Raw genomic sequence first — 11234 nt, 5'->3', positions numbered from 1 at the left:
ATATAGACCAAGCTGGCCTTGAACTCACAGAGATTTGCCTGCTTCTACCTCCCGAGTGCTGAGCTTAAAGATGTGTGCTATCAGGCCCTCTTTGTGTGTGTGTGTGCGGGGGGGAGGGGGGTCTTTTTGAGACAGAGTCTGGTTCTGTAGCCCCAGCTGACCTGGAACTCATTATGTAGACCACGCTGGCCTTGAATTCACAGAGGTCTGCCTGCCTCTGCCTCCGGAGTGCTGGGACTAAAGGCGTGCACCACCACACCTGGCTCAAATAGTCAAATCTTAAAAATCAAAAGATTTGTTCTTTCAAGTTTCCAAGACAGGAAATTTCATTTAATTCCTGAGCTCAGAACATCAGGTCCCTACACACAGAAGAAGCCTATTATGTCACTATCCCTTTTCCATGTAAAGTGGAGACCCTGTAAAAGCATGATGAGCTTTTTCAGAAGCAGCTGCAATGAGAATATTAAAGGTACTGCTTCTCAGTGGACTCATTATAGGATAAAAGTTCAAGTAGCAGAGGGAGTGATTTTCCTATCAACACTGAGTGTTGTCAGTCACAGACAAGGCCTATAGGTTAGCTATACAGAAGAGCAAGCCCCAGCAAGCAAGCCCAGGGAACTGTGGGTGGCAAGATAGAGAAGGCTGTTCAGATGAGAGACAGCTATTACGGGACACTTTTTCAAAGAAAACTTTGAAGATTTTGTTAGGCTTTCTTCCTTGAATTGTCACAGGTAACAATACAATTATAAATGAATGATGTTCGGTGTCACATCACTGCCATTTATACAGCAGCTGCCAATGGCCGGCCACAACGGGGAACTAGCATTAAAGGACTCAGTTACTGCACTGCCAGCAGAACTAGAGCATCTCACTGAGGTAAAGTGCCAACAAGCCACACGAATCAAAACCAAAATAAAGGCTCCTTTCGGGAGAGAGACCAGAAGAAAAAAAAAAAATTCTCCTTCTTTCTTAATCTTCTTAAAATCTGCCTCTCTGAAAACAGTGTCCAGATTCCCACAGGAAAAATAAACAAACACCACGTGCATTTCTAGTTGCATAGTGCAGATTGTGTGACGTGAAGCTGGTGAAGAGGTGGAAAACAAAACAAACTCATTCTCTTGTCTCCAGAGAAAGGAACCAGTGTTGTAAAGTGCAGGAGGCAGGGGGTGAGTCAGAACTAGTCTAAGGTCTGCTGGGTCCTGAGCTTAGGGTCCACCCCTTAACCTCCTGTCTCTATGTCCTCATCTGTCCAGGAAAGGCCTCATCTGGATGAGCAGGTCTCAGTGGCAGTCCTTGGGGTCCCAGGGGTTCCAGGAGGGCCCTTGGAGGCAGCCACTTCAATAAGGGAGCAAAGGCCAAGTAAAAGGAATCAGGCCCAAAGCTGCTTCTCAACCCTACAGGGCAGAGGTCACTCATTTGGGGTTTTGTGGTTGCCGCTGTCTTGTTTTTGAAACATGTAGCCCAGGCTAGATTCCAATTTGTAATCCTCCAGCTTCAGAGTTCCAAGTGCTGCGATTCTAGGCCTGCACCACCAAACCCAGGAGAGTTCATCCTTTCACTGTGTAAAGCTTTTTATGCAAAGGTTTTTATTACCAAGACAATTTCTGGTTTAACATGGCTTTTAATCTTTATGTGATAACTATGTGGCTCACTGGAATTTAATTGATAGAATTAATCACTAATAGGTTAATAGTGATCCTTAAATCTGTATATTACGATCTCTTATTCCTAGTTACAAGGTAAGGAAACTGAAAGTCAGCTAAATGATATACCCAAATCACACAGCTCAGTAGCTGACAGGATTCAAACTCAGGAACATCTAATATTAAAACCAAGAGACTCAAATCTGTCTCCATAATAAAAAGACAATTTCATTGTAATGTGTTTTGTTAAGGTTTAGTTTTTGAAACAGGGTCTCTTTATAATCCAGGCTGGCTTCAAACTCAGGGGTCTACCTGCCTCAGCTTCCTAAGTGCTAGGACTACAAGCCTGCACTACATAAAACCTTGTTACCTCGTTATCACTGCAATTCCTGCTCCATCTAGAACTTCAAGTTCTATGTTTTCATCCCCTGAGAGCAGACACTTACCCTGGGGTGAAGAAATGAATAGCCACAAGTTCCGCCCAACAAGCAAATCTGTTTGGTACAGGAAAGCCCAAAACACTGACGAAGCCTCCAGGGAAGTAATGGTTGTTAAGAACTTTCAAGGCAAACAGAACTCCTACAGGAATAAAGAACACACAAATATCAACAACCCAAATGTGGAGAGAATTAATAGGCTACAGAAAACTAAACATAGAAATGATTAGTTAGCTATCACACCCAACTTTCTGCTTGAAACACACTGTCTTCCTCACAACCAGCCCAGCATCTGCCAACAAGGCAGCGGTTCATCCCTTTGATGTGTCTTAACACAGAAGTTCAAACGGCTACTAAACACTTGACAGGGGAACAGGGTACCAGCAACAGTATTAAATGCCAGTGAACTGCACACTTAGAGCAGTTCACTTTATGCTATACAAATTTTAACAATGAACAAATACCAGTAACATGTATTTTTGTAGCCTCTATGAAAAGACGTATCGAAACCAGTGCGTATTTCTTCCTAATTCCGTACAGGATACATTTTGGAAGGAAAGTGGGGAGACTGGGAGGGAAGCAGTGGGAAGATTTGATTTCTTGTTCCAGGATTATTCTTCTTCCCTTCACATTCTAACATTTAGGACACCTAACTTAAATCCTGATGAAAATTTCAGTCCCGTTAATCTCTGTAAAAAGAACTTCTGCAGAGGAAGCTGAGAAGCTGTGCACCGCGCAGCTTGAGCAGGCCAGCTGGACCCTGGCACCACTGCTTACAAGCCCTGGAACCTTGATTAGTGACTCCACTTTTCAGGTTTAGCTTCCCATCCACAATGCCAAGTCGGTGCCATCTCCCTATGGACCTGCTGTATGAACAAAGTTGGATGAGGGACAGTGGCTCCTAAACACCGGCACATGTGGTAGCTGTCAGATGTCAGTTTTAGGGAAGTTATTGAGAGGCATATACAAAATGGTTCTCTAGGTGACCCTGGATCAAGTCCATGCTCCCCTTTCACGTCATGATTCTTAAGAATACCTGTGGGATATACAAAGTGCCACCTGTTAAGAAAAAGGAGGCGCAGCTCAGGCTAGCCTCGGTTCTGTTCTAGTCCTGGAACAGCATGCCCTTTGAAGCTTTGCTCAGTGTTCCGTGACCCTCAGGTACTCTGAGGAGGAAAGGAGGCCGCCCTTTAGGGTTCCTCATCTGCAAGTGGGACATGCACAGTCAGGACCTCCTCTGGCCTGGAAGTGTTCTGTGACTTGGGTGACCACCTAACGAGGAACCCAGGCTTTGGTTGTCCCTTGCTGCCTACCATTTGCTTAGTGTAACCTGTTGCACACGACTGGACTGCACTTCCCTGGACTCAGACAAGTTGGTAACCAGTGCCCAGTGGGCCTGCTTCATAGGCGTACTCGTCTTTTTTGAGGACTCTCTTTCACAAATACACCTGTGAGTCCCTCCTTGGCTCTACCATGAGGAAGCTAGTTGCAGTTTCTGGTACTAGAAAACCAACTTCTAGCAGGCCCTAGTCCTAACTGACCAAGAATAAAGTGAATGTGAACCAGTCAAACTAATGTCCTTATACTGCAGTCACTGTGCTCGTCAGGAAGCAGGCCCCAGCAGCCCCTCACCACTCAGGATTCTGTCCTCCTCTTACAGCTAGGGTATCACACAGTCGGCTTCCCTCACTGCCCACAAACTACCTCAGAACAGGGTCTGCCTACCTGAGAAGCCTACTGCACAGTTCCTTTTGATGTCGGGTTCATCCATAAACTCAGCAAAAGCAAACTGCAAGAGCAAATACACCACCCCAGTGAGGAGGGAGAATGTGGTGACAACATAGGCAAACCATCTACTTCCCAGTCTTCTCTCCAGATTTATTCCTTTCCAGAGCATGGACACCATGTTGAAGTACAAATGCCATTCGTCAGCATGGTGAAAAGGAGAGAGCAGCAGCCGCTGCCAGTCTTTCCGCTGGTAGCACTCCTCCACACTGAGGCAGGAATGATACAGGGGCTTCCAAGGATTCAGGAAGAACCAGACGTTGAGACCCAAGGTTGCCAAGGTGACAGGCGGAATATTGTTGATCCCGACATGGAAGATTTGAGACAGGAGCATAAGGAGCCCAAGATTGACCCCTCTCGATCTCCGCTGCATGACTGGAAATTAGGAACACAGATGGGGACTGTGGTCTGGTTTCAGGAATCCAGAAATACCAACAGCTGTAGCTGAAATGCACAAAGTAGGTAGAATTCAGATTTAGAATTAGTATGCTGGTAAGACTCTCACCTTAAGATGACCTCCGTGGGGATGGCTCAGCAGTTATGAGTACTGGCTGTTCTTGCAGAATATCCAAGCTCAAATCCCAGCACCCACATGGCAGCTAAAAACAGTCCTTAAGTCCAGTTCTAGGGGATCCGATGCCCTCTTCTGTCCTCCACAGGCACTGCACAACAGAGGTGCACTTGCACCCATGCAGGCATAACACTCATACACATAAAATAAAAACAAATCTCTCAGGGATCCGATGCCCTCTTCTGTCCTCCACAGGCACTGCACAACAGAGGTGCACTTGCACCCATGCAGGCATAACACTCATACACATAAAATAAAAACAAATCAGAGATCTCAGCAGACTGCCAGAGTGGCTGTTCTGGCCTCCCTCTGGCACAGGGACTGCGAGCTCAGGGGACCGCCTGAGATCCTGGATCCTACCTCCACGTGTGACTATATACCTTGGGAGAAACTGGTTGCCACATGACTCAAAGAAAGCCACACATGTAAGGAGCTGAGATCTGTGACAGGTCTCCTGCCACATCAAGTGAAGGAACTATGAAGAGGCTCCTCAGGCCTAGCCAGGTCTTTCTATGACCACTGTGGCTGATATCTTGATGTATCGTTAGCCATGACTAATAAAGAGCTACTTTCGAATCTCTGGCCTGAAAAAAATAAAATAAAAAATAAAAACAAATCAAAAACTAAAACAGATGTGCTCACATGGTACACCCGACTCCTTACTCCAGTAGAAACATTCATTTTTAGTATCTTTTTCTTCATTTCACCTCTAAAACTGAAATTCCATACCAGTGGACCAGCTAAAGGAACGGTATGCTTTGCCTGACTAACATATCATGAACTTATAACATGTCTTCTTTATTAAAAAAATTTTATAGGGCAAGCCTAGCAACTTGAGACCTAGATCCACATAATGGTGGAAGGAGAACCAACCTCACAAAATGTCCTCTCACCTTCACAGACACACTGTGGCATGCACCCCCATATCATTACACACATTCGTGCATACACACACACACAGGCGCACTGTGGAATGTACCCCTATATCATTATACATACTTGTGCACACACACACAGGTGCACTGTGGAATGTACCCCCATATCATTACACATAGTCGTGCACACACACACAGGCACACTGTGGAATGCACCCCCCATATCATCACACATACTTGTGCGCACACACACTAAAGAAACCAAATAAACAAGGGTTAGGGAGATGATTGCTTGAGTGAAGCATAAGCTGCACAAGCGTGAGCACCAAAGTTCAGCTCTGGAGAACCGACACAAGCCTAGGTGCCGCAGCACATCTGGACTCCAGGTGCCATGATAGGAGGTGCAGACAGGAGAATCCCAGCTAGCCTAGTGCTCACAGCTGCCAACAATGAAAGTGTATCTGTCTCAAGGTAGAAGGCGAAGACCAAACTGGAGGTTGTCCTCTGACCTCCACATGCATGCCCTGGCACACGTGTCCGAACTCACACACATAAACATGCATACACACACACACACACACACGCAGATAAAACTATAGTTTGTAATGTGATGAAAACCCCACAAAAATAGCATGTGAACATTAAGTCATTTTAATCAAACTCCTGGCCAACTCTCTTTACCTCTTCCATTCTTTTTAGAAGAAACGTTCAAAATGCCAACAAGAGGCTGTTAAGATTGTAAGCATATACCACAGTTCACTCTAACTCACTCATGTAAACTTTCTAAACTATTTTCACAGGCTTGCAAAATTTATCTATGTGCCAAATCCTACATTGAAAAACACTGAAAATAATACTCCTCGTTTTCCAAGAGCTCAAGTGCCACCAAAGAGTCAAGAAACACCTGCCATGGATGCCGTATACAGAGAGTGAGTGAGCCCAGAACACAGGCACATAATTTACCCAAAGTGACAGGACTATGGTCTCAAAGTGTTCATCTGAATTAGTGACAAGGAAGACTTCCACGAGTCAGTGGTGTCCTGTTGTGTGTGTACTTCTGTGCTACCCTCTCCCAACACACTTTGAATGACAGAAAGCAGAGGGAGGGACAGGACATGAACTGAAAGCCTAGGCAGGCTTCTGTCTCCCCTCAGGTGATCATGTGGGTAAGTCTGGGTCAGTTTGCCCATGCTCTAGTCATCCCATGATCCTGGTCACTGGCCAGCCAATCCCCAGAAGCAAAGCTGTTTAGCTGAACACAGATGCAAAACCAGGTCCAGATGAGCCCAACACCCAATCTGTTGAACCATAGAATGGTAAGTTAAATAACTAGTCCATTTACTTCATGTTTTGGAGTGGTTTGTTATGCAGCAGTTATTAACTAATACAGATGGTAATGACTTTGGACAGGGACTGGCTCCTTCTCATGAGAAACAGCTAGTAAGGAAACAGGGTGAGGTGGGCAGAGACATAGCTAAAAATAATTACATAAAAAGGATCATGTGTTTGAAGGGAAGAACCTTTTCCTCTTAACAGAGAGGATGAAAAAAAAATCAGTTATAGATCTAGATAAACAGGCAGGCTAGGCACATTGTTCACTGATGCATCTTCTTACGGAGATTTCTTAGTTCCCAACTCTAGGTAACATGGATCAGCGCACTAGACAATGCATGACTTTCATATGTTAAAAAAAAAAGCAAACTCTGCTTGGTAGCTAGATGGCCTAGGCTGGCACTGAAAGCTGATGAATCTCAATCTCTCCACTTCAAGTTAAAATAACACCTTCCTCCCAGGATGGCTCTAACATTCCAGGAACAATGGAGGTGATGAATAAATGCTGAGTGTTCTCACTTCAATAAGGTCCTATCACATATGTTAAAATCAGTTCTGCAAGAATTCCATGTGTGGGATGATGCTGACAAATGGGAATAAACATGCTCTGGACAAATGACTTTCCCTGAACCTTGTAACCAAAACGTTAAATCTTGTATTTTTTGAAAATTTATTATTACATGTGTTTGAGTGTTTTACCTACATGTTAAGTGCACCACATTTATGCAAAGCCTGCAGCTCTGGACACTATTGGCTACTATGTGGGTGCTTCAAAACTAAACAGTCAGTGCTTTTAACCATACTGCAAACAGCAGATATTGAAATATTTGCAAGGAGAATTATTCCATTTCTGTTGCAAACAATTAGTGGGATTAGACTGATAACATCTAGTTGTGTTTGTGTGTGCAGTTCTATGTCAGTAGAGATCAGAAAGAGAAAACTCCTTGTCTGATTCTACCTCCCCACTTCATGCTGAATGAACAGATTCATCACAAAGGAAGGCAGCCTTTTCTTCTGTTCAAGGGCACAGCTTAGGAGAAATCTGAAGGAGTAAGTCCTCAGAACCCTTGGTGAAAATAGATGTTAAGGGTCAGCCCGTGACTAATCAGGCACTGTTGAAACGTGGCATCGTGTGATACTATATCCAGTAATGCTCAGATGTACTCTTTATACTCTTTATCTCCCAACTGTTAAGGTTCAGATAGCCCCACCCCCTCAGCAACAGGATCTCAGGGACTTCTCAAGCTCCTGCATGCATACAACTGAGCTGATAAGTACCTTGGTCTTTGAAGTCCAGAGAAGCAGACTTTTCTCCACTGTTTGGCCAACACAGCAGGCTTCCCCTTTGATCTCTAAAGAGGACAAGTGTTAACAGTCCCCCCACACACCATGCCAAACTTTAAAAAAAATACATTTTCCTACCTTCTGCAGGAAGCAGAAGACTCCCCCCTTTAAAAGACTCCAGCTCAAGACCTGGGGCAGACATTTTCCCTGCCAGGAAGGGAATCTGTCCCATGTGTTCCTTTGCTAATAAACTCTATTCTGATGGAGTTTTATCTGCGTGCTGGTGCTTTTTCCTGATCAACTGTATCCGTTTGTTCTCCAGCTACTTTTTACCTATCAGATGGTGTCAAAACCCAGTTCTTACTTCAAGAGACCCACCTGGACTTCTCCAATGCCACTAACTTGGCTTCCAGGTACACTTCTTTTCTCTCTTTCCTCCGTTCCCCAGCCCTCTGCTTTGCTTACACCTCTTTCTGGCTCTCCTCACTGGGGAACACTCTGCCTTGCCTGTGTCTTCTTTTGATCTCCTTTCCCACTGATTTTCATCACTCCCGGACAGCACTGTGGTCTCCGCGATGGAACTGCTTCATCTGTTCACTACCTTGGTTCCCCTGCCTGCTGCTCACCACCGGCATCTTGCCCCCTCCCCTTTGCCATGGGCCTGGGAGGCCTGCTGTCTTCCATCCTTTTTTCCTGTCCTTGTCCTCTTGCACTGCCTTTCTTCCTCACTTTACTCAGGATTTCTGATATCCTTCAATCCATCACAAACAAATGCTCTAGATCCTTCTCCTCTCCCTCCCCCTCCCATACAAAAGCTTTCTACTCCCTGCCCTATGCCTGTCAGCCTGCCTTGTACCTGACCTCCCATGCAGGCTTTAAACCTTCATGACCCCAAGGCTTTTTTTTCCTTCCCGCTATTCACCCCCTCCAGGCAACTGCCCTGGGGATTTTTTTTCCTTTAACATTCTAATGAAACGGTAAGTTTCCAGCTGGGCCCATTCTTAAATTCTCTTATAAATATGGCTAAGAACCCTTTAGGGGACCCTGTCTCTGTTTTGACCCAACTAGCCTAAACTGGCTGGGCAACTTTGCCGGGTTATTTAAACTACTACCAACACATAGTTACAACAATGAGAGGCAAAAAGTAATAGTCTACTTGAGTGAGAGGCTTGAGATGCCACCTCTACTGGTCTTAACTCCTCCCCTTTCTACATTGTGATTCTAAGGCTGTTTTTCTCTGAAATAGAGTTATTTCCCTCCCTGATTGCTTATGTTCCTGGCCCATCATTCCCTGAGTGCTTTCTAGTTATAATGTCAGGATAATATTAATTATATCGGTAAACTGTCATGTGCTGTTTGAGCTCACTGAGATGCTGAAATCTGGAGATGGGATTGGCCCTCCCACTTCACCCTCAAGCCTATTATCTCAAGATGTGTTCTCCAAGACTTTTCCAGGTTCAAGCTGGCCCCCTAACCCTGTGACAAGAAGAACAACAACAAAACAGCCTGAGAATAAAGATTCCATGCAGTTGAGAACAGCTAAGGTGTAAATTAATTTCAACAGAGGGTATTACTGTCTATAATGAAACTAAATAATGGTATTATTTTCAGTACTATTTACATTTTATTTATTCTTAACCGAATCTGTTAAGGTTTCCTTTTGTCCTTCCTGTCTCCTCTGATTTATGTTCTTGGATTGACAAGTGTATTAGTCAGGGTTCTCTAAAGAAACAGAACCAGTAGAATGCATATGTATAGAGATTCATCAGCTTAGCTCACAGGACAGAGTCCGAGTAGTCCAACAAAGGCTGCACCACACTGGAGAGGCTGAGAATCTGTAGTCGCAAGACGAACTCACCAGCGAGAGAGAAGGCAAGCCGCAAAAAGCCCTGCGTTTTCTTCTGCCTTGGTCTTTTATACCGGCTGCCATCAGAAAGTAACGTGCACATTTAGGGTGTGTCTTCCGGCTTTAGATGATCCAATCAAGAAGATCTCTTTCATTTCAGTTAATCTCAGATCCAATCAAGTTGATACCCCTTGTCAACTTGACACCCAATAGCATATCTCTTTGTCATGCTTAATTTTCAAATGAAAACAATGTTGAGGTCATAATTTCACCTAACATGATATAACTATCCCATAATACAATGACCAATGCATTATATATCTTAGAGTAGGTGATAAGGTCTTCGAGGAATGCTTAGTCCTTTAGTGTCTCATAACCCAATATAATCATATAGATTCACAACACTTAACCACTTAACACTTATCTCAATTACACATTCAAAAAGAATAACTCAAGTATCTGCTTAACCTGAGTATACATGCAGAAGTCTATTCTTAACCAAATAGGACAAAAATAATCATGTCAATTACAATCCACGTTTCTGCAACTGGTCATGTGGCCTGAGTTGATATTTGTAACTACCTTCCTCTACGACCCATTCTGTATTTCCTCCACCATCAGCAAGCATCTCTACAGCTCTTGGTTCTTTCCCTGGAAAGGAAGGGCCTGGGCCATTTTGAAGGGTCTGGGCCATTTGTTGTCCTGTCTAGATTGGGTTGTTGCAGTTTCCCATTGACCTTAATCACAGGACATGGTAACACCAAAAGTCACCCTAAGGAATCTTCTGCCTTCCAGATATAATCTTCATTACCTCCATTGTGGAGAACAAGTCCAATTTCCCCCTGGTAGTCTGGGTCAATCACTCCTCCTAATACTGTTATTCCTTTCTTAGCCTGCTGAGTTAAGGGCATCAGAAGCCCAAAGTGTCCAGGGGGAAGTCTTAGCTTCCAGTTCAATGGAATGTTTATTGTCTCTCCTGGCAGGAGTACTCCCTCTTCTGGAACCAAAACATCCAAGCCAGTAGAGTGCAAAGTCGAGGGTACAGGAAGCAAAAATTTTCGTAGAGGGTCACCAGGGGTGATAGTGAGTGGAATCATTCCCACTTCCACCCCTTGATTCCTGGACCCATGAATCCTGGCTATAGGAGAAACTGTACCATATTGGATGCTGATTCAAAGCATACACTGCCTTCTGGAGGACCCTGCCTGCCCCAGCCCTCCAGGCTATTGCCACCTAATTGGCACTGTAACTGTGTCTTTAAGAGACCATTCCATCATTCTATCAAGCCAGCTGCTTCAGGATGGTGGGGAACATGGTAAGACCAATGGATTCCATGACCATGGGCCCACTGTCGCACTTCTTTGGCTGTGAAGTGAGTTCCCTGGTCAGAAGCAATGCTGTGTGGAATACCATGACGGTGGATAAGGCATTCTGTAGTTTTGGCAGAAGCATTACGTGCAA

General features: G+C 44.6%; 1 protein-coding gene across 7 annotated transcripts in view; it reads right to left on the bottom strand.

The window, feature by feature from the left end:
• Rhbdd1 (rhomboid domain containing 1) overlaps nt 1-11234 on the bottom strand; it is a 166130-nt gene that overhangs the window by 124933 nt on the left and 29963 nt on the right. For all 7 annotated transcript variants that reach the window (XM_008825841.3, XM_008825842.3, XM_029559975.1 and 4 more), the window contains 2 exons: nt 3806-4309; nt 2090-2222 (listed from right to left, as the gene is read on the bottom strand). In XM_008825841.3, the coding sequence (XP_008824063.1) occupies nt 2090-2222; nt 3806-4238 (566 nt within the window). In that variant the 5' untranslated portion in view covers nt 4239-4309. The remainder of the gene's footprint in view (nt 1-2089; nt 2223-3805; nt 4310-11234) is intronic.

The sequence above is a fragment of the Nannospalax galili genome, unplaced genomic scaffold, assembly GCF_000622305.1.
Source record: "Nannospalax galili isolate Female #2095 unplaced genomic scaffold, S.galili_v1.0 scaffold127, whole genome shotgun sequence".
Classification (NCBI taxonomy): Eukaryota; Metazoa; Chordata; class Mammalia; order Rodentia; family Spalacidae; genus Nannospalax; species Nannospalax galili.
The sequence above is the reverse complement of the archived record's forward strand: the minus strand, read 5'-3'. Positions and strand labels throughout refer to the sequence as shown.